Source organism: Triplophysa dalaica, chromosome 18, assembly GCF_015846415.1.
Source record: "Triplophysa dalaica isolate WHDGS20190420 chromosome 18, ASM1584641v1, whole genome shotgun sequence".
In the NCBI taxonomy this organism is placed as follows: Eukaryota; Metazoa; Chordata; class Actinopteri; order Cypriniformes; family Nemacheilidae; genus Triplophysa; species Triplophysa dalaica.
In genome coordinates, this window is record NC_079559.1 from 5,271,470 (window position 1) to 5,295,570 (window position 24,101).

The 24,101-nt window shown below is 38.0% G+C and overlaps 3 protein-coding genes across 6 annotated transcripts in view; 2 read left to right on the forward strand and 1 right to left on the reverse strand.

Moving 5' to 3' along the window:
- Positions 1–10: 10 nt before the first annotated feature.
- rnf11b (ring finger protein 11b) lies at positions 11–12,092 on the forward strand. The gene is made up of 3 exons (XM_056772553.1): positions 11–538; positions 8,969–9,138; positions 9,413–12,092. The coding sequence occupies exons 1-3, from the start codon at positions 416–418 to the stop codon at positions 9,582–9,584; spliced, it is 465 nt and encodes a 154-aa protein (XP_056628531.1). The 5' UTR covers positions 11–415; the 3' UTR covers positions 9,585–12,092.
- Positions 12,093–13,798: 1,706 nt separating this feature from the next.
- The window catches only part of faf1 (Fas (TNFRSF6) associated factor 1), a 73,814-nt gene continuing 63,511 nt past the window's right edge, over positions 13,799–24,101 (forward strand). For 3 of the 4 annotated variants that reach the window (XM_056772451.1, XM_056772452.1, XM_056772453.1), the window contains exon 1: positions 23,580–23,841. In XM_056772451.1, coding sequence (XP_056628429.1) covers positions 23,791–23,841 — 51 coding nt within the window. In that variant the 5' untranslated portion in view covers positions 23,580–23,790. Of the gene's footprint in view, positions 13,874–13,997; positions 14,073–23,579; positions 23,842–24,101 lie in introns of those variants that run through there. The other variant, XM_056772450.1, reaches the window with a different exon arrangement.
- cdkn2c (cyclin-dependent kinase inhibitor 2C (p18, inhibits CDK4)) lies at positions 18,087–22,226 on the reverse strand. Its single transcript, XM_056772454.1, has 2 exons — positions 20,703–22,226; positions 18,087–19,263 (listed from the first exon to the last, which is right to left on the reverse strand). Exons 1-2 carry the CDS (start codon positions 20,832–20,834, stop codon positions 18,892–18,894), a joined length of 504 nt encoding a protein of 167 aa, XP_056628432.1. The 5' UTR covers positions 20,835–22,226; the 3' UTR covers positions 18,087–18,891.

Genomic DNA, 24,101 nt, shown 5'->3' on the forward strand with positions numbered 1-24,101 from the left:
AAGGCGGGTCTTACAGCGACTGCCTGAAAGGCAACATTGCCCGTGACGCCATTGAGAGCGAGCGCATAGTTGCTATGGTGGAAATTGTTAGTTGAAGCCTAGACAGTGTTTACTAACGAGAAAACTCAACAGTTATAACACGTTCTTACTTCAAACTGAAGTATGTGTTTAGTCTAGACTACGTGCGTTTATAAAAACGTCGTTTCGTATTCACCTACGGCTGACACTTCTTGTTCAGCTTCTTTGTGTGTCGACAATGGTTTGTTTTCCTCCGTCATGATCTCGGATCGGATCGTTTTAAATGCATGTTAGACTCGTAATCACTCTTTTTTAATCGACGGGGGTCTGTTCGGGGGGGAAAGAAGGGAATAGACAGGATTTCAACATTTAGACAACAAGGACTTTGGAAAGGGAGATGGGAAATTGTCTAAAATCTCCCACTTCGGATGATATCTCCTTGCTTCACGAATCGCAGTCGGACAGGGCCAGCTTCGGTGACGCCAACGATCCGGATCAGGAACCGCCACCTCCATATCAGGTATGCTTTGGAAAACCATTTAAATAAACAAAGTGGCTGTAAAATAAACCAACTTTTCTACTGAGTAAAATAATGAGTGTTTGAAGCAGGTTGCACTGCTATCATTTTGATACAAACACTCACCAGACGTGTAATTGTAGTTGTATGGTATTATCAAACGAATATACATCAGTTATACTGGCCACGTCCACTGGGCTCCGTCTGTGTAATTTGGCTGTAGACAGTGTGTCATACTAAATCCTCTTTGTTCGACACACAGGGTCTGGACATAAACTTGGCCTACGATACACGACATGCCGTCCAGACAGATGGACAGCCTGTTGTTTTATTTTTCTCAGCCCTCTATGACGTATTTGTCCACCGCCTTTATTGCGACAAAGTAACGCATTTGACGGTGACGACATTTGTTTGGAATTCTGTCATGATGACGCCATAATGATGTAATTCAGTAAGGGCTTTTCCTCTTATTAACCGGCTTTGTTATGTTGTGTTGTTTATAAATATAATATTTTTGTGGTTATTTTGTTGGCAGACGTGTATCATATGCCTTTGCATATGTCTTTGTGTTGTGATAATTCAATGCTCTGTAAACACTGTGTGCAAAAGGCAAACAGTTTATGGCGTGACAGTTTGAGAAAGTAGAACATGGTACTGAACTGACAGGATGTCAAAGCTCGTTGGTAGTTTGTAGGTTTGATCTTTGTTGCTGTGTTTGTAATGTCTGTGGAAGGATTTACAGACAGGTGCCAACTGACCAGCTTTCCCATTAGCGAATCACTATGAACCGTTATGGGCAAAATGAGAAGAACCATTCAAATGCGTTCTGATATTTGACACAGATAATCCGATATATATCTAAGACAATAATGTAGGCATTTCCTCATAACTGCCGTGACGTAATTGTGTTATAAAACTGGTCACGTGAAAGCCTTCTCTTGAAGTGTAGGGTGTTCTTTCGAGTCTAAATGTCACTTGAGAAGGTACGAGCTGGGACGTTTTGTGCCGTACCCTTTGCTCATTTCACTAATCATCTGAACTGACTCGGTTTTAGGCTTCTAGCAACAATGTGCCACTTCCTCCTCCACATAGTGGTCTGGAAACCGCCTGAATGTTCTGATGGGCCTAGAGATTTGACTCGGAGGAAGCCTGCCTTTTTTAATGTACCTTATTCAATCCAGAGGCCACTATTACCAAACATTTTTAAGAATTGTTATTACAGAACATGTGTGGTGATTTTCAACTGCTTTTGTGTGTCAGATGGTTAGCATTAGGATCTTGTTTTGTTTGCTTTGCCTGTTGGCTGCTGGTGTTTTATTTTCACTTCGTACAGGGAAAAATGGCGCGATTATATAAGAAGGAGCAGCGTCTGTGTGTTGTTGTCTCTTTGAAACTTTCAAAATGAATTTCGCAGCTTAGCTCCAGGGTTGAAATAGAAACAGTTAACACACAGTAAAATCTCTCTCTCTCCTTTTTCTTGTTTTCCCGAGATGTGTTTTTTAAGAAGAGGCACCTTTTCTGCCGTACACCAGCAAAAACTGTGCTCAGCTGTTCTGTTTTGTGAAGTTATAGAGTCTCTTGGGTGCAAGATCAGACGAGGTTGTAAAAAAAGCAGGTTAAAGCAGACAGCACTGGACCTAATTCACTTAGCTCCACTGCTGCTGTGTGCAATATTCTGATGCACATTTTTCACACTCCCGTGAGTTTAATTTGTCCGCTATCAATTTCTGTCGGACTAATTAAATGGCTTTTTCTGCAAGATCACCAAACTTTATCATGAGTTCCCCACATCTTAAATGATGTATTCTGTTAAATAACATAAACTTAAATGTGATTTCATCATATTTTCTTTTGCAAGGTTTGGAAAAGAAAGGTTGTGTATCTCAGTAGGTAGAGTTTTGTGTTTACAATGCAAAGGTCAAGGGATCGATCTATGCGTAACCTATACTGATATAATGCATAGCTTGCATGAACTTTAAGTTGCTTTAAAGTTAAGTTTCAAAAACACAAACAAATATTTTGTATATTCTTTTTTATAGGTTTTGTACTTTAACATGTATTTTTATCATAAATTCCCATAGACCTAAAGTTACAATCGGTTAATTGGTTTTGTCTCCATCGCCATCTCTGTTTGAACAGAAAAAAACAGGTTACTTTCGTAGGTAGGTACCTTTACATGGTTTTAAAAATAAGTGAAAACGCAAGCACTTGTAAATTCTGAATCATTATTATTAGTTTACAGTTGTGAATCTTGGTAAAGTAAGGAGACCGTTTTCAACATGTGTTGTTTATCTACTTGCTTATTAACTATTTTTTTGTTTCTTTTAATCAGAAAAAGTGACTGATTGCAGCTCTTAGATAAAAATAATTTCGGAGTGTTAAATGTAGTCAACGCTGGGCTGAATTTAGCCAACTGCTGAGAGTTGTATTCTCATGGAACAACCAAGCCTATTGTCAGAATGTTGGACAGACAGGACGTCTGTTTGAACCACGCAGTCGACAAAAATGCACAGCCCCCTTAAGAACTTAACCATTTTCAATCTCAGCGCATTTTTCCATTGCCTGCCAAAAATAGTTGACGGTTTTCCCCCACAGTCTCAAGTATGTGCAGAAAAAATTGGCCTGTTACTGGAAATAATGGAAGTTTAAAAGGAATCTTTAAAATGCAGTAGCAAATGGAGGTAAAATTATAAAATGTCACTCATAATGGTCTGCCATGTTTGTAGCTTCCTCTATAGGCCTTGAATTTTTTTTTTCCAAATTAAATGACCTGTTTTGATAGGGCCACGATGTTTGAATTTTACAGTGATGGCAACCTACAAATGGCTTTATAATGCCTTTGATAGAGAAAAGTATTTAAACACTTAAAATCTATATCAAACCTTCAGTATGTGCATTAAAGGCTAGTTTCCTGTGTCAGGATGTGAAGAAGAAATGTATTGGTTGTAGTAAAGCTCTCATGGTTCCTGGCTTTCTTAAGTCTGCTACGTTAAGAAGTATTGCCATCATTGTGTAAGGAGGAGCTCAGTAGATTTAGCCCAGTTTCACACTCGGGTCTAAAGAGACTAAACAAATGAGAACAACACGATTTCATGATAAATCCGGGATCAGCTTTCGGTCATCTGTGCAACAGAACTTCACAAACTGTGCAAGTAAAGCTGAATTAAGAAGCTTTGGGTTTGTGTTTAACAGGAAAAGATGATGATTTAAAGAGAGACAGGAGTGTAATGTGAGCTGTCGCTCTCTCTCTTTTGGGTAGCAGCTGACAAAATTTGCTGACTCGTATGTGAACCTGAACATGGTGAGATAAGCATGTGTGTGTAAGAGAAAGACAGGACCCAACATTAGAAGTGATGGAGGTTCCCTTTAGTCTAATGGGCATTGTCTTGGTTTCCCCTTTTCTTTGCCCATCAATTGATTTGACTCTATGGTTCTCCGGACCTTTAATCATTTTTGGAATATAATGGAAATCTCCTTCAAGCTAACATTCTTGGTATTCTAAATTTTGGCTCGATCGATAACTACATTGATTTGTATTTATGTATTCAGTTTGGATTTAAAGGGACAGCGTTCCAAAATATGTAGTTTGCCAGTTAATCCATTGCATATTTGAGAATGAGAGGGAACAAACACGTGAAAGCTTGTGGCAAAAGGAAGATCTTTCTCTCCTCCTAACACGGCCGTTACGCTGATTTCTTATGAATAACGGATTTGAAGAAAGGTGTTGATCTCTGTGAGGGGAAATCCATGTGGTGCACAATGAGAGCATTCATTGGAGGTTCACGTTTGCAACTGCATAAAAACAGTACTGATGCTTCCAGTGTCTGACACACTAAACATTCACAAGTCTTATGTCCTAAATCTTCAGTGCCAAATTACACATAGTGCAACCGAAAGTAAACGTTGTGATGTGCACACAGAAAATGTTTTAGTAAATAAACTGTGGCTGTAAGCAGATGAGTGAAATGTTTAACCCAATAGATCACATTTAGAAGCTTAGAAACACGAGCCATGATGTGTGTGAGCATTTGTGTATCTGAGCAGTGAATGTGTTGTTTTTGTGTCACTGTGTTATTACATACTGTGTAGTAAATGTGTGTTCCTGTGTGGTGCAGATCTGGTTATGTGCTGAACTAGAACAGTGTTTCTGCACACTTTGCTAAGTAGGATTTAAACAGCTGTTTGTTTAACCTTCCTGTGCTCAGATAAGAGTACATCTCCTCGGCCTACTCACTTCTGAGAAAAGTGGACACTTTTTTCGTGACAGAAAGTGTGATCAGTGCAAACAATGATGTTGCCGGATTTGTTAGTCTTAAAAGGGGTCATAGGACACGGCTAAAACGAATATTATCCTTTCTTTTTGATGTATTGCAGTGTGTATAAACGATTTAAGGTAAAAAAAAACGCTGTTTTCCACATACTGTGTGTGTTTGTATCTCCTCTTTGCCCCTCCTATCTGAAACATGCAGATTTTTTACAAAGCTCATAGCCCTTAAAAGCGAGATGAGTTATGATTGGCCAGTTAACCAGTGCGTAGTGACTGGTCGAATACTGCAAGCGTGTGACGGATATGTAACAACTCTTACCATATTTGGAACAGGTACGCCCAACTTACTTGCATATACATTTGGGCGGTCCTAGTCAAATTAGACAACGAATTGACGTTGATTTGTGAGGGTGTGGTTTAGGGCTGTCACGATTAACCGAATATAAATGTCACGTGATTTATGCACAGCTTTTGAGGGAAGTACGGGAAATCCGAGACCCAGAGGATGCTCTCGTGCAAAAACTCCAAATACGCAATGCAGAAGAAGACCATGACATGTTCTAGAATCTAGGAAAAGCCTATGGACTTCTTTTTATCACTGTTACTCAAGCCTCATCAGGTATTTTTATGAAAATAAAGTATGTTTGACGGGTGTTGCTTTTCAAATACACATTATAAGCGATTCAAACTCGCACTTCACGGGCAAGCTACACATTTAAAAAAAAATGACACATTGCATATCGCAGGTAGCTTGATTTCAATAGGATTTAGTGGTATCGCGATACATTATCGTGCAGCCCTAGTTTGGTTACACGAGGCGTTTCAGGCAGATGTGGCTGAGCATTCGCTTTTAGATAGAATGCATCTTTTGTTCCGACTCTTTCGTTTTTGACTCGTCTAATACAAGCATGGGCGACTTATAACCAAAGAGACAAAAAAACGAATTCGCGCCATGTGACTCCTTTAAATGAATGCGAAAATGCAAAGTGACTGACAGCGACACTATCAGAAAATAAACAGTTCCAATGTTTCTCTTGACCTTACAAAGCTTTTCATCTGAAGGAGTAAATGTCTGAATCAAACTTCCTTCATCTTTGATGTATTTGAAGGCGGTCTAAATCGTTTGACGTTTTCTTTCTTTGTCCACTGTGTAGGGTGGTTGTCTGAGTCACGCTAGTCTTGTTTCGGGTTAATCATATGACATACACAAGCAGGAATTTGGCAAGGACAGATTTCATCGCTTCTGTGTTTCTTGTGAAAGCATAACATTGGCTTGATTTCTGATGAAGATGAGGTCATTGGTGTCACTCTTATCAGGAACAACATGTTTTTAAAAGTTCTGTCATTTTTTAGGGAGAATCCTTTGCCAGAAATGCAATATAATATACATAACTATGTCTTCAGAGGTGCATAAGGACCTTACATTATGAAGCGTTATGTTTTTATGAGCTATTTTTATCTACATACACTGCGAATGCCCTTCGCAGGGAATACCCCATGTTGTTTCATCAGTAGCCCTAAATGGACAAACTGCGCTACAGAGCGCATTTCATAAATACATTGTCTCCTTCAACAAAGAAGCAAAAACACCGTAGTGGTTCGAAAGGGAGGAGTGGAGTGATCCTTTAGTTTGGATTTAGGTCTGTGTATGTGTGCGTGACCACAGAGCCAGACAACCCCGGCGAAGGTTTGGACTGTTTTGTCTGGTCCAGTGAGTCTAGAGAGGGTGTGGTGCTTTTAAAAGCAGAGCAGAAATCGGACCACATGATGGTTTGTGTGCTTTAGTTCTAAGGAACAGCAAGAAACTGGACAGCGTGCTTTGTTTATCCCCAAAGCCTACCAGACCAAACAGAATTCCCTCGCTCAATAGCTCTCGTTTTATTCCCCCCCTCCTCTTGGTCTCGTTTGTCTGTTTCATTGCGCCGATCGTATCATTCTCTGTTGTGCAGACTGTGTTGACTGAGGGCCTGATGGTGTAATTATTGTTCTCGAAAAAGCAATTTAACAGCGACGTCTCTAGCTTGCCGTTCTTGACAAATGCTGCCTTCAAGATAGAGAAGCAAGAAAGCAGCACATCCAAATCCAATGCTCCTGTCTGCTAAAAAGATCACATCTGTTTTTTAACCTTCATCGACTTATGATTTGATTCGAAAACCCCATACCAATAGAGTTGAGGGAGTGGTTCAAAAATTATTCATGAAGGTTCATTTGTAGAATTATAATTCTACTCAGAAAAAGCATGTAGTCCCTAAATATTAGCTTGGTTGTCTCTGGAAATTTCTTCTAGATGATCAGATCTAGATTATGGTGACAACTAGAGACCCCCTTAAATCTAGATGCGTCTTATTTCATTAAGGGTTTTTTCAAGTGGGGCACTATTGACATAGTAGGAAAAAAGTACTTCTATGGTAGTCAATCGTGCCTCAAAACTGTTTGGTTATCCACATTCTTCAAAATATCTTTTTTGTGTGTGTAAGAACAAAGAATTTTTAATACAGGTTTGAGAGTGAGTAAATTATTAACATTTTGGGGTGAACTATCCCTTTAATGAACCAATAATGTGATTTGGCAGATGTGGTTATTTTTATGCAATTTTTGGGGGGTTATGTGGTGCAGAAATCGCACTCTTCATTTCCAAACAAAAATGTGTCTACTCTCAATTTGGAACAGACTCTTTGTTCGCTTTCTATAAAGTAAACATGTAAATTATTACTGTGTTTGCACTTCTGGTTGGATATTAACTTTATTTCATTAGCTCTATATATGTTCTCTGTGCAATAACAATAAAGAAATCAAATCTAGGTTATCAAACCGTTTATGTGATTGTTATTGTGAGTGTGTTTGTGTCAGACATGCCGTCAGAGTTCGTGCACGCTTTAAATTTGGTTAGTCATCAGGCCGATGTGCAAATACGCGCGGGTGCGTTCCAGTAAGCAGTATAACCTGTTGGGTTCAGTGTCGTCATGTGACTTCAGGACAGGGAGAGCCAAGATGGTCGACGCACAGTACCCTAAGTCTTACGTGTACGCTGAACCTGATCTCAAAGCTCACCTTTAATCTGATCTGAAATCAGAACTGGGCTAGCGACGTGCCACGGTTGCTTTTCCCAGTAGCACCGCACAGGCCTGGTTTCAACAGCATCTGGTGCTCACCTGCCTGTGGGCTTTACTCCCCTGTGTGGAAGCCTGTCCTACTTCTTAATAATTGCCATTGCGGTGTGTGTTCATAAATCTGGATGTGGGCTATTTGTTTATTACAGTATGTCACAACTATTGATAGATTGACAGAAATAATTTATTTTCAATGAATGCTGGCAATTTGCTGATGTGAGTGAAGTGATGATTAGATTTGTGTATTTTGTGATACATGAGTTGTGAGCATGTTCAAAAAGGGATAGTTCACCTAAAATAAAAAGTATGTCATTTATTCACCCTCCTGTGTATTGAAAACCTGTATATGATTCATATTTTGGTAAACAAAAGAAGATATTTTGAGACTTTTCAGGTTCATATGCATTCCCAAAAATATTTTAATTGTGAATGAAACCACATATTCATGTGTTTTGTTAGGATGAGGTTATTTTTTCTAGATTTTAAATATTTGAATGCATCTATGTAGGATTTTGCTGTATAATGAATGTAAATAAAGGTCTTTAATAGCTCTTGAATTTGCAACGTTGTGTAGCAGTAACACAAAGTTTTCTAAACGGGTTTTAGCAGTGAATGCTGAGCAGGATCCTGTTTGAAGGGCGACTATTGTTCGTTTGTCGCATTCATAATACCCGTTGGACCCGATATGGCCCCATTTGAGCTTTTCACCTTCAAATGGTGCAAAAAGAGACAGATCGCCCTCTAGTGGAGCTTTGGTTGAGCTTCTCTCCAATATTTAAATATTAAAACCATTACTCATTACTGTAGTTTACATTGCACTCATGAGTGTAGTCTGTTCTGGGTTAGCTTGGTCATATATGACTTTGCAAAGCCCGCTAATACTCAATGTGATTCCAGATTTTTAATAATATCACCCATATCCATGAAATATCATTACTGTGCTTGCCATCTGCTGAAATTGCAAAAATGCTGAAAGTCCCCTTTTAAGTATTTCTGACATAGCATTGATTTGAGAGCGAATTGCTCGATGTTCTAATTCTATATGTATGTTTTTAGGAGCAGATCCATGTGCCGGTTTACCACCCGACTCCCAGCCAGGCCCGGCTGGCGACCCAACTGACCGAGGAGGAGCAGGTGCGGATCGCTCAAAGGATCGGCCTCATTCAGCACCTTCCCAGAGGTGTTTATGATCCAGGCAGCGATGGCTCGGAGAAAAAGATTCGAGAGTGAGTGATCACCTTGTGCATCTGTCCTTTTCCACTTACGTACAACATCTTTCAGTGTTTCATCCATACCTGGCATTTATTGTATATATACAGTATTAGATTATATTTAAATGATGCGTTTATAGCCCATGGTGGAAAACACTTTTAAAAAAATTCTCTAAACCACCCAGAAGTCTTAAGCAACCAAACATGACCAAACATTTGTGACATTTAACAGTCCAACTCAAAACCATGTGTGGTGTTGCCTATCCCTAATACTTCTTTTTTTGCACAGGTGTGTGATCTGCATGATGGACTTTGTGTACGGTGACCCCATCCGGTTCCTTCCCTGCATGCACATCTACCACCTGGACTGCATAGATGATTGGCTGATGAGGTCCTTTACGTGTCCATCTTGTATGGAGCCTGTAGATGCTGCCTTGCTCTCGTCCTATGAAACTAACTGACTACTGCCTGATTTCCCAACATCTTATACACACAGCCCTTGAGTCCCGTTCTCACATTTCCCCTTTGTACACGAAGACAAACTGTGGAATGGTGTGCCTGTGGCATTATGGGATAGAGGACCTAAGAGGCCACACTGATCATAAACCTCTCCTGTGTTGTCCTGCTGGACAGGTAGAACCGCAGGAGCCGACTTTATTATGGAAATCCTTCATAAATGACACCCAGATGAGCCGGTCACGCACCATTCCACACTAGCAACACTTACAGTGGAAAGAGATAAACCATCAAGAAACATACTGGAAAACAAACGACACGTCTTCAACATTCAGTCGATATTTCTTTCTTTCCTAGTGTGTTTTTCATAAAGGGCTCATTTGTTTTTTTTGCTGAAAGCGCAGTGGAGCGGAACAGCAAATGGCATTGCACACATATATACACGCATACATATATTCAAAGAGAGAAGAAGAAAAAAAAACTGTAAATTTTGCACTTTCTGATATTATCCCGGCTATACACACATGCACGCAGAAATCATCCCTTTAAAACTTTTATTTAACAATCTTAAGTTAGTTTTTGAGTTTGTATGTTCGTCTTAAACTGCTTTAAAACTTCTGCCTGGATTTTTTCAATTGTTTTATCATCGTAATCGTTTTATTTCTATAGTGGTTGTGAGCACCCAGCCTGAATAGAGGGTTTGTTTGTCAGAATCACAAGAGCACAGACATTCTTACACCGATTCCAAATCAGACAAGGTCTTATAAAATGTGGCCATTCACATCTGAGTTTTTGAACGCTTGATTTTAATCATGATGGGTGGCACTACTCTATTCTTAAAATCGAATTAGTCCAAATTTGCTTCATAAGTACGACAACATAGCTAGCCAGTAACAGAAATGAAATGTATCTTATTGGCTTTTGAAGGCTTTTCTTTTCATTCAATGGAAATTTGTCACATCATGCTTTAGGACACGGTAAGAAACGGCAAGATGCAAGTCAGGGACTTTTTCTGCTATTCTGCTAACACTATTATGGTAGATTTACATGAGGTTTCAATTAGCACTAAAAAAAAAGCGCTAAAGTTGTTCAGTCAAGATGCCTAAAGCATTAACGGGTGTTGACCAATTTTACTCTAAAGTAGTTCTCAAAGAACATTCACACTTGTACTGCATACAAATGTTAAACATCTGGTGTTGACTACTCTCAGGCATCAGGTGAACTAAAATGTTATGTTTTTAATTTTGTGAATTGCTTCGACTTTCCTCTACATAGTAGATTGAAAATCGCCACTGTTAGTTTAATAACTCAAAGAAAAAATGCATTTATAGGTAAAACACTGAAGTCATCGAAAACCTGAAGGTCATGATGAGGTCATCCAGAGTGTCACCCGTGACATTAGTATGACTAATGCAATATAGGCCATTTTGACACATGAAAGTACACGTATGAGTGTACTACTTTTTTTCCCATTTATTTAGTGTGTTTTTGCCCTTGTGTATTTTATTATTTCAACCATACATTTTATTGTTTTAAATTTTATTTCCGAATACCTGATTTTTGTTTCTTTTTGTTTATTGTGTGAAAAAAGCATACACCTCTAGTTCACAGCGAAATAAATTGACCACAGGTAGACCTGCTGGCATTAAGATGATCACACCAAATTTATTATTTATTGCCAATAATCTATTTTTTGGCGTCCACCTGCTGTACGTTTGGTGGAATTATAACCAGTCCTCCTACTTTCTCTCTATGGCTGTTAAAGAAAGCTCAAGAGAGATCGAAAGCGAATATCTTAGATTTTATATAAAGATAAAAGAACGGATGGAAATTCGAACTGGCAGTGGGAAATGTGCCTCTTCTCAGTGCTTGAAATTATCAAAGTGAGGCATGAAATCGGTCCCCTCACTCAAAACTGAAAAAACTAAGTTCTGGTGGTTAGTGGCTGCTATTAAAGTGAAGATATGTTTTTTCTTGTGCTTAAAAACATGCCTTGTGTGGAGTGACTGTATGTGTATAGTTAATGAAGTTGGGGTTAAGTTCTTCATAGAAAATCCATTGAGCTGTTTTTTGCACAGTAGTTTAGTTCTAGTTTTTGTTTTTCTTGTTTTTTGGCCTCTCCAATACAACGTGGAGCTCCATTGCCTTAGACAAGCAGGAGACTTTTGGCTGGACGTCTTGGGCCGGCAGGGGCTCCACACCAGCATTGGCAGGATGGAGTGACGAGTGACTATTTGGACGTAAACAACAAGGGGTCCATGGACCCTGGACCACGTTCACAGACACTCTGAGACATGTTATCGATGCAATGCCATACATAAAAGTGATACTCCATGATGTGCTGGGAGCACATGGACATGATCTATGATCTGTTTGTATGTGACACGTGTGTGTAAGGCTTTGAGAGTCTCCCGTTTGTCACTCTGTGAATATACATACATAAAAATGTATGTATATAAAAAGTTATGCATCTTATCTGTACTACAGGCAAATAATAAATAGAATTTATGCTATGGAGTTTTCAGTGTTTTTATTTTTGTTTAACCGCAAGTTTCTTATATTAAAGTGTTCTTTGTAGCCATATACTTTTATGTTCTGCTGCTACTCATGTTGATTTATTTTAAAGTAAATATGTCATTTATACATTATAAACATTCAATAATATGAGCAATATGGTTAATAATATCAGTCAAAAATAATAAAGTTTAAAATATAAATAACATTTGAAATCTGATCTGTTATCTGTAATAATTATTTAATGTGAACTTGTAACACGTCAAACAAACTTTCTGTTCTCCGTATTACATCATAACCTCACAAGCCCTGCTCATTTTTTTATTGCCAAGGGTAAATACAAAAAAGTTTAAAATTAGTAATATACATTTCAAGCATGAGTACGGATACAATGTATTAGACAGTAAATTATTATTATTACTTTATTAGTCCCTTTAAGGGAAATTTGTTTTGGGCAATACAGGTAAAGCTGCACAAACAAGTTCCAACATAAATAACAATCATCCATAAACAACAACCCTCACACAGTCCCATCCTTTGTATTGCGTTCATCAACCCTAAAGTCAAAGCAACAAAAGAGTTTTTATAACGGTGGTATCTGTACCTTGGAGTACGAAACATTGACCAAACGGCAGAAGTTCAAATTCTAGATCGAGCACATGAAAAGGGTGAATCATTGTCTTGTTTCAGCACATGCTGGTTAAAAATAGACTGAAGACTGGGGAAAACCCCAGACCGACAACTTTCTTTGCTGTACAAAACAAATGATGCAGCTGAGATCTAGCAGTAGCTTTCAGATTACCAAACCAGGCCACTTCACCATACAGTGAGAGGTTGAATACAGGCATGATAACATGACCCTCTGAGCAACTCCAAACAGTCTGAGACTTTGTAGAAAGTAAAAATTTTGTTGCACCCTTCTCCCCACATGCCCCTCCCAAGAAAGTTAATCAAACCCAAGTATTTATATGAAGCAACCTGTCTTACAGGCTCGTTGTTAATCATGATGGGTAAATGTTTGCCTAACTATTCCTTATTAAAGATAATTTCCTCCGTTTTGCTAACATTAATTACAATGTTCTCTACTCCATGTAACAAAGTTTGCAATCTCTGTAGTATAATAAAGCAATACAGAGTCATCTATACATATGGCCCCCAACGTCCCACTACAGTCTACAATCACATGAATCAACATCAAACCTTCAATAGAAATCATTTGCCAGTATTTGCTCATTGACACCATGCACCTTCATCAAACAACAAGTTAATAGGTTGAAAAAACAACAACAAATACAAGGAGAAAAAAATGAACATCAGTAAAGTAATAATAATAATATTGCACAGTGACTTTGAACAAAATATATACAAATATAAGCACAGGTCTAAAGTTTCCTGGCCTTTAGTGTTTTTAGAATATGAAAGAGCCTTAATGTTCTGTTGAGTTTCCTTTTAAAAGCAATAAAGCTAAGCTACCTGCTCATAGAACACAGCTGCAGTAGCATCTGTGCGCCACTAGAGGTCGCGTGCTGACTTTTAGTCAGGCAGACATGAACTGCTGAGTCACTTGTGTTGAAGGCTACATACAGTTGTTGCAAAAAGTCTCCAGAATGTTTTAACATTGTTTTTTAAAAGACACTCACATTTTGCAGCAAATGGTAAAACTTTGTGGTTTCAAGTGGCTAAAAGTGTTACTCAGAAATCGAATTTGTTTTGCTCCGTGATGGCCATCACCGACACCGGTGTTTTGGCACCAATTTATCAGTTGAAACGTAAAAGTATTGTACGTTGTGTATATTTAAATGGTTTACTTACACACTGTTCACACGTGCATGCATTTTACTCCTGTTCAAATGTTTCTTATTGTAAGTTCATTACTAATCTGATGTGTTGGGCCTAAAATGTAGGCTAGAGGACTGGACCTCCCTCATCAAAAGGCCAGGGGACACGTCTCTGAAAATGACCCTGCCTACACTTATGGGGTAAGTTTTCAAAATAGAAATAGAAAAATAGAAAGACATTTCAAGATATAGATGTTAAAAAAAAGATTGGCTATTTAGGCAACACCTTTGCAGATATGGACAGTAAAGCAAATATGAAAAACTGCATTTAATATAAATTTGAAATAGGGCTGTCACAATGTGGCCAAAATAATTCACAAAAAATATTCATTGTTATAAAATATTTCTATAATTCTAATTCACCATTATCTTCATTTATTTTATGTTTTTATCTTTGTGGCCAATGAATTACACTCACAATACTACAGTTGAAGAAAGCGGTGGGAGAGAGTTTGCAATTGTGCAATTGTGTTTGCAATTGTGAATCAACATGTGTAAAACCTCCACTTACTATGTTGGAGTGTCAAGCAAATTCTGGCACTAAATTATTCACAATATTATCATGTGTAGTATTATCAGGATATCAGTAATTACGGTTATTAATATCATGGTTATTGCCAACACTGATATATTGTGACACCCCTAATTTGAAATTTATCTTTAATTTATTGCCGGGCCTTGCCTTCTGTATGCAATTGTGGTATTATTGCATTTGCTTGTTTACTAAAAAGCACCTGTAGAATTGGATGTGTGACTCAAAACCTTATAGATAAAGTCCTTGTTAGGGTCCATATGAAACAATGTCCTGTCACCTTTAAATGTCAAATGTCATACAAACTTGCAATACATTTTCAACACATTCTGAAATATTTTGAATGTTATGAGAAGCAAACGATGGCCGTTGGTATGCTGCAGATCAGCCATGTCATCTTTCAGCATTGCTAGACATGGTTGAGCAAGCAGTTTCACAAATTCATGACTTTCGTGTATACTGAATCACTGGCCATCAGATTTGTGTCACAAGCCTCCGCCTGCAAGATGTGGTAGGAAGCGGGACTTGTATTGAGTTCTGTGCTGTCAGTCATTTGCAACCACAAATGAATTCTCGTGAAAATGGGAAGCAAGATGCACAGCCGTTCCCAAGTCTGATAAAAGTGGCCATGATTGCCCAATGTTTCACCACCACAGAGTTTTTGGACATATTGTATCACATATTGTGGCCCTCCATCTGGCAGCTGCTCACACAAGCTCTTGTAATGCTCATAAATTACAAATCATCAAATTTGCTATATTGCCCTCAAAATCAATAAATTCGGCTGTGCAGCGGGTGTTTTATTTAGTGTTCTATATAAAATTTCAACCACACAGCAAGAGGTTTTTTTATATTATCATTATTTGTATTTGTACATTACAAAAAGTTGTATGCACGTAAACTGTTGTATTTTTAGAGAAAAAACACTTCATACACACTTAGAGATAAAGACCACATGAATGTTGTTTAGGTGTTTCTAAACCTTTTCTGTGTCCTTTCAAGCACCCTTCACATAAACTAGCTGGCAAAAGTCAGGAGGGCATATTTGTATAGAAAATGTATGTGAAGCATATGGCAAAAAAATGGAGAAAACAAAATTTTGTTAAAGTTTTTATTTGACAAAATTATTTGGCAAACAGTCAAAATGCAGCATATCAAATCTGGGATTTATTTAACTATACAAAAGTGCATTAAAACACACAGAAAGCTAACAGAAAATTTAGCAAATATATGGGCTATGATTAAATAAGTTATTCATATTTAGTTGCTCCTCTCTTCAGCAGTCATCTTACTGGGTTTTGACATAAGCTTTGTGCATGTGTAATTTTTAACCAAATCTCCTTAAATTCTTCACAAAAATATTATTTACACTCTAAACACAAATTCCATATGTATTTAAAAAAAAAGGACAAAGACATTTGTTTTTCAAAGTTGAACATCACTTTTGGCCTTAAAAATATGTTAAATTATGGTCATCACATGCATAAAATTTGCACACATAAGCCATATTATTTGTTTTTCTTCCTTAAAAAGACTTAAAATTTAATTAATTTAATTAATCCTGATTAGTTGTTTAAATCAACATGTTTTACAGGATTAACAAAGCCAAATCATACCCTCTGGAACCTGCTTATTACCCCTGGTGTTCGTGTGTCTCCTTTTTATAATCACTTTACATAACAAACAATAGTTCATTTTCTCTCATATTTTAGTTGGCGCAAGTAGAATAAGAATTTAGACATTCAATATAAGAAGTGGGACAGAGGCAAAATATTGCAGTCTGAGCCATTGGGACAGAAAAAATACATCATAACCTCAAGGCCCAGTCTGTGTCAAGTGTTTGTGAAATGCAGATGGATGGTCTGCCTCATGACAATCCCTAATGTTTCATTTTAGCTCAAATCTGCCCTCATAGTGGGGCAATAACTACACTATCGAAATGTGTCTTTGTGTGATCCATTATGGGGTTAAAACAGCATTATGATCTGTTTTAACAGAGATTCATGTAAGCAGAACGAACCCTGACCTCATTTATTTAGCCAATATTAAAATAATATAAAAGGTCTTTCAACAACGTGTTAAAATAAGATCAGTTATGTACTTCACCCTTCTCAAAAGGTCAGAGACCTCAACACCAAATGCAGAAAAATCACAATATTGATGTTCTCAGCGTTGACATGCTATGATTTATTAACAATTTAGCATATTTTAGCAAATTTATCACAAGATTATAATGTAGGGCGAGCTATTTATAATCTAAAGATAACTCGGAAAGACATGCAATGTGGTCTTCGTTGGCATAAAAGGCTATTTTATTTATATTTACAACTGTCTATACTTTAATCAAAAAGTATAAGTAATGTATTTCTAAAATGTGGAAAATTTGCATTTGACTTTCATTTTAAATAATACAATTCTATACATTCAACATTACACAAGTTAGTTACGCATGTCTACTATTTTTTAACTAACCAATTCCTTTAACGATTAAAAAGGTTTTCTATTTTGAAATATGGTTTGCAATATGTTGCCTTAAACAAGTGCTAAACCGTGCAGAGACATTTCCAAACAAGTCTTTGAAACATATTTTCTGGAGTTTACAGATTAATTTAGACGCGGTTGATTTACCTTTTCATCGATGACAGCCGATAAACACTCTTGTGGAGAGTTGAATAATAGCCAAATGTATATTATATTGGGTTTAAAAAGTATAAGGGGATAAAGAAGCGCGCGTTTTTACGCAGCATGTGGAAGCCGTATAACCAGGAAGATGATTTCATGACATCCCCAAAATTCATAATAAGTACGTTTTGAAAGCGCCGTCGATTTTCCTATAAACGATATGTCTCGCATTTTCTTTCACAGTGCAAGAGAGAAACGTGACCGTTTTTACACCGAAAGCGCCTGAATTTGAAAATCTTGGCATTGATCACGGGCCACGGCACTGTTTCCTCCCACTGATGTAACGGATTTCTGCTGCAGCTTCATTGCCTGCTCGGCTATGAAACCCCTCACATACAGTCACCATTTTATAATATACTGCATCTCATTTTTCTATTAAACAAAGATCATAATAGCATTCGTTTTTACGCACGAGCCACATACTTGAAGACGCGCGTCTTTTCCAGGATAATATGGGCACGTTATTGGAAATGGCTTCGTTGTTCAACCATTCAACTCATTGCAAGTCGTGATCGTGTTTTGAAATGAATGACTGCTATACACCACAAGTGAAAATATTTGTTTGAGATTACTGCGAGACGGTTGGAGTGACAAAAATAATCTGCCCACATAATGCATTTGCATTTTACGGTCCTTTTTATTTTGATTTCATTGTGCATGCATATCTTTAGCATACGTTCGATATATAAAGTATGTTATAAAGGTAAATGTAATTGTCATCTAATGAATCAAAGGACCGTGGGGAAAATGTAACAATTTACTTTCGCTTTTTACTAGAAAGAAAGCCAAAACAGCTTTAGTGTTTATTGTCATTGTTGAAGGTATTTTGCTTACATACAGACAATCGTTTATCACAAACTTAACATCTCATCTGTTCCAAACGTTTCTGTTAACTTAAACACTTAAAGAACAGACGAAAACCATCACTAAAGTCACAGCGTTTTATTTGTTTGTTTTGAACATTTGATAACATCAGACAGCAGTTTTCAAGGTTCAGTCAAATATTTTATTTGTATCCAGGTTGTTATAGCCTATTTAATACAGTCAAATGTTTATTAGGCAGACCCGTATATCAGTGACTCGAGGCCAGAGTTAAACACACTTCATGACACTGGAACCGTTTAACAGCTCTTTGGTTGTTTAGCAAAGATTTAATATTTTCAATTGGATAAAAAGGAACGCTTTCACAGTTAAATCCTGATAAAATGTTAAAATATATTACAAGCAAAAGTGCAAGTTCATTGTCATAAAAACAAACATAACAAAAAGCAATTGGGGATGTTAGATGAATTCTGAACATTATGCTGCAACTAAAAAGTATATTTTTATACACTTAATCAAATTAACCAGATAATCAACAATCAATTCAGTTATTTTGTATTATAAAAATGGGACATCTATCACACGTTTGACTTTTTTGTTGAAGTTTAACAAAGTTAGTGAAATTATCTCTAAATCAGAAATGCATAAAAGCATGCCCACGACAACCCTCCCATTCAAAACAAAACACGAACAATTCAGCCAATTAATGAGTTTTCATCCGTATAAAAGTCATGTGGATTACAAGTAACGTCAATTGAAAAATGATTTGTTCTTCACAAAAACACACGCCCCTGAGTCCGAACTCCAATATTTTAAGTTTCAATAAGAGGTAGTTAATGCTACATATCGCATCTGCTACCTCTGTTACACATCAAATCACATTGGCCTCAGGCCAGTCTCTCTCCAAGAGTCTCTTTAAAATCTCTATGCCGATTCTGAATGCACAATGCTCTCTAACCACTCCACAGTCCTGTGTTGTTTGTGCATAAACGCCAGATCACGAGGTGTGTAGCCTTTTGCGTTTGGCTGAAAGGGCTGCGTGTTGCACTGATATACGAGATACTCCACGACATCTAGGTGTCCCTCCCGCGCAGCCAGATGGAGAGGCACGTTGCCATCGTTGTCAAGGAGATTGACATCAGCACCATTCTGCACAAGCACCTGTAGGGTGTCCAGAAATCCGTCTCTTGCAGCATCGTGACAGAGGGCCAGTCCTCCGATAGGGTCGCGCGCGTTTGGGTCCGCGCCTGCAAGAAGTAGCGCCAAAGCCACGGACGGGCAGCCAAGTTTCACCACCTGAGATGCAATCCAAACATAAATCGAGTGTTAAGGATCAACACAAAAAAGTCGATCAAACCAATATTGAGTGCGTACCAAACATGATGGTTTTAATTTAATAATCTTGAAAGTGTGTTTTTTTAGATTACGCCTAAACATTAATGCGTTATTAGTGTACGTTATATTTACATCTGATGTTAACGTCAAAATATTCGTGTTGTTTTTAATTGCACGGGGTCACAATAATTGTAATATTTCTTGCAATTTGCATTTTTTTCAGAAGAGGCTTTGTTATAGTATTCATGAAATAAAAAGTTACTTTGTTAGTTTATATCACTCCGCCAAGGACATGTAGGCTAATATCTTGTAGATATTAATTTTGATGACTAGGATACAATTAAATTTTGAGCAGACAAATTATAATTTACTGCTTCAGGTGACAGGGTTTCACGTTATAATTCCCACAAATACTATGAGTTGTATTTATGGAAATTTTACCAGGAAGTTTACCAGTATATTAAAACAATATTTAAATATGCACATCTAGTTTTAGCATTATACCAACAGGCATTAGTAGAGGGTGGCGCACACCGAGAATTGGGGATTACCCAGTGAGCAGACTCAAAACTCAAAATCACTCATTCCAAAGCCAAAAGTGAATATTGTGTGAATATGACACAAGCTCATGTGTAATCCAGTGATATTGTAATATGAATGAAATATAATATAATGTTAACAGCTGTAACATTGTGCTTGGTTTAAGTCATGCAGGCCTTTTGATAATCTGATTCAGAATAATTCCTTCACATGTGAATATCTTTACATGTAAACTTGCAAAATAACTTGTATAATAATAACAACGTAAAATAACCTCAATATTTTTTATTTCCCCTTAAAATAAACATAAAACATAGGCATCTACAAACATATCGGATCTTATTGCCTATACAAATTTGAACTGCGTGCTCATCAAAAAGTTATGATAATATTTTAGCCTGTCTATTTTTTTTAAAATTCACTTAAATTAAAGACAGACAAGACTGAGCAAAAACTAAAATGTCAAATCTTACCGTGACTAGGGTGTGGTGTAACTTTTGTTACTTTGACTTTCCAACAAATATTATACCAATGTAAACTATTTTACGCAAGAGGCCTTGTCATTGTGAAATCGAATTTGCTGATATATTAAGAAATCATGTGCAACAGGTGGATACGAGGTGCTCAACAACAAATGTGTAGGTGAACCAAACGAGTCATTACTACTTACACGGGCTAAAACATTTTTTGTACTGATGCACTGTGCATTGTAAACACCGTTGTTTTAAAAAAGACAAATAAATGATATTTTGTAGCCTACTTCAAAGCTGAACGCAACACACGTGAAGTGTCCAGTTATTGTTTACATTCACATCCACATGTCGATGTATGTAAAAGCTAATGAAAGGTTTGAGTCTAACCTGCAATGGTGTCCTGCCGTACTTGTTCCTTTCATTAACGTTTACGTTGCTTTGCAATATCGTCTCAATTTCCTTCAGATCTCCTCTCGCAGCCGCAGTGCTCAACCTATCTACAGCCGTGGCTTCGGCCATTATATCCACACAGTGCTGAAGAGGTAGAATGTCTCTGATCTTAGCTTTAAAAGATGTCCGTTGGTTTATATGGAAAATTCTTGATGGTGACGAGAAGTACTACAAAGCTGTAGTAAAAAGTCCGATCCTCCAGCCCCCCTAAAAAAATATCCGTTGGAGATGAGCCAAGGTCCGCCCCACGTTAATATCCTCCTACTGAAGCCATCAGAACTAGCGCAGAAAACAGGGATGTCACGCCATTGCGATGTACGTTTATCGATTTTAGGGGAAAAATACGAAAAATTAAAACACACATCCTCTTTTATACGATCTCTGTGAGAAGTTCCTCCCCGTGTCCGTGAATGACACGACGCTCTCCTATCGTCTCGGTGCACACACCGCGGTTGTGATAAACGTAAAGGCTTGACTCCCAAACGAATATTTATAAGAAATAACACCGAGACTTACGTTGTTTTGTTCATCCTAAATACGCAAAGCACCGCGGTGGACAAGGAGAAAACGCGCTTGTGCGCATAGCCTATTGGTATGGAGGCGGCAGATATGAACGTCTCTTTTTTTCGCGTGATGCAAACCAAAACAAGTCCGGGAACAAATGATCTCACATCCAAGCGCTTCACAGATCTATAGCAGAAAATAGCAGTCCCTCGGTCTGCATGAAAACGCGCTCGTATCTGGGACTTCTCCGCCGTGTCCTTTCACGAGTCCTTTGATATTAACTATATGCAGGTGCAATGGGCTGAAGAACAGCGATCCGTTCGTGGCATCCGCAGATGTTGTCATTTCAATTCAAGCCACTATCGCCGACTTCAAACGACCGCTGCAAACTGCACGGGGTAGACTGTTATTCCGCAAGGGAATTAGATGTGTCCATCCAAAGCTGCGTTGAGTTTTATGCAAGCTTCCCGCCCATTTTGAAAGGGAGATACCTTTGATATTATAATACGTCAAATGCAAATTTTCTTTGATCTGCACATCAAATCGGTCAAAGTTGACATTAGACGGATAACTGACACGCGCTGGCCCGCCAGCCGAGAGCAAGGTAACGTATGCTGACACGCGTAGAAAGGATCTTTGACAGGTTTTCAGCCTGCAAACGCTGCTTAGTGAAGCAATTCAACGCACGCATGTATATATAATTGTTGTAATCGCCTGCGGGTATATGCTAAGATACATTGTGACGAATAAGACGATGACGGGCGACGTCGTGATGAATATTTAACCTAAAAACATTGTATTCTCGCTACCTGCAGAATGCATAGGCTACATCCCGGGGGTCGTCGTTACTTCTTAATCCTGGTGCGTAGGTGGTGAATACGGTGGCTGGAAGACAGCTGACTCTGAGCCTGCCGCTGTTGTTTGACATCAGTCCGTTTTTGAAATAAAGGGCAACACTTCCGTCAAACAGCCGCGGATTGAGGCGGGACTTAACGGTAACTGGGGAGAGGCTGAGAGATGTGCATTCTGCTTTCTCACAGATTTTGTCACGCTGAACGTTCGTTTTGGAGTTCACACGATAAAGTGATACTTTAGAAAATCTCAACACCCATTGACTACCATAGTAGGAATAATTACTTTATCATTTTTTGTGTGTTGAACACAAAAGACATTTTGAAGAATGCAGGACAGCAAACAGTTCTGGGACACTTTTGACTACCATTGTTTTTTTCCTACTATGGTAGTCAATGGGTGTTAAGATCTGTATGGTTATAAGCATTATTCCAAATATCTTTCTCCGTTCATCAGAACAAATCAATTCATACACATTTGCAACAAGTCGAAGGTGAGTCAATGATGACAACATCTTCATTAGTGAAAGAACTTTAGCCTTTTAAGGCTTTGAAGCCTTAAGATTACCAACAACAGTATATTATTTTGAAAACTGCGTTCTTTGTTAAATTTATTGAAGAATTCGAGGCAAAACAGAGTGAGATTTAAAATCAGTCATGTGAACTGAGTTGCATCCGTAGGTATATTTAGTTTTCAAAGTTCGTACAGGTTTTTGCCAGATTTCAAAAATATTCATTTGGTAGCTCTGGCGTTTTACTTATTTTTGGACTAGAATTAGGCCCTAATGCTTGTAGTTATTGGTATAACAGGAGAGCTTAGTATATGTTAAGCAAACATGTGAATTAAAAAAAAAAACAATTTGAACCAAGACCAAGTTCCACAGACAAGGCCTAATTTAAGACAGGACCATGCCTCAGTTAAATTAGGATATTTAAGCCATTTAACATTACTGGTGTGCATCTTGAGACAAACAATGGCACTGATCTAATTTAGAATATGACAGGGACGTTATTTTTAAGACAGCTCAAAATTTCATTTTAGTCCGGAACTAGATTTAAGCAGTGTCTTTTAAACTGGTTATTAGATCACCAGCCCTGACGAAAAAAACCCTATTAAACCACCAGGTTTTAGCTGGTCACTCAATCGGGGCAAGTGGGTCTTTAGAAGGGTTGATGGCCCAACCTGACATGCTGAAAAGACTTGCTTGTAGACCATCAGGCGGTGTAGGCTGGTTTAAGATGTTTTTATGGGAGTTACTACTAACAAAAAATGTATCATCACTTAGTAACACGTAAATTATCATAAAATTATCACTTATATTCAACAAAGTAGCAAATAATTCGCCTCTGACATTTCATTCAACTTTAATACCGCCCCGCTGGCCGCTGCTCCTTTAAAAAAACAGAGCAAGGTCTCGCGACAATGCACGACACTGCTTTACGGCAGTCGTAAAATGATTTCGTTGCTTTGAACGCTGATCCAGAACAGCGAAGTGACGATAACAGAAAAAACTGAAATCCATATTACGTTGTCAACACGGGCTTAAAGAGCAGTGTGTATATATCAGTTACTTGCCGCACACTGACAAGCCGTGTCCTCCGTTGCTCTTCTGAATTCGGAGGTTTATATTTTGTTGGGATTTTACATGTGTCGTTAGCCTGTCAAAGCAATGGCCTCCGATAGCAACATGGACAGAGAAATGATCCTGGCCGATTTTCAGGTGAGATTTTTTCGTTTCAGTAAACATCATCAGTCGGTTAAAGAGGTTGGGGGTTTAGATCAGGCCGGGTGTTACGTGTTCGCACGGGTTTTGAGTCACTCATCTTTGTTGACATGTCTCGAGGTGATCAGCTGTCAGTGGCTTTGTTTCAGATAGTTGGAAAATATGAAGTCTGAAAGCCATCTAGCCGGACAAAACGCGAATGATCAGTTTGCAAAAGGCATCATATTCATGTCACCTGCACGCATAGCGGCACTGTC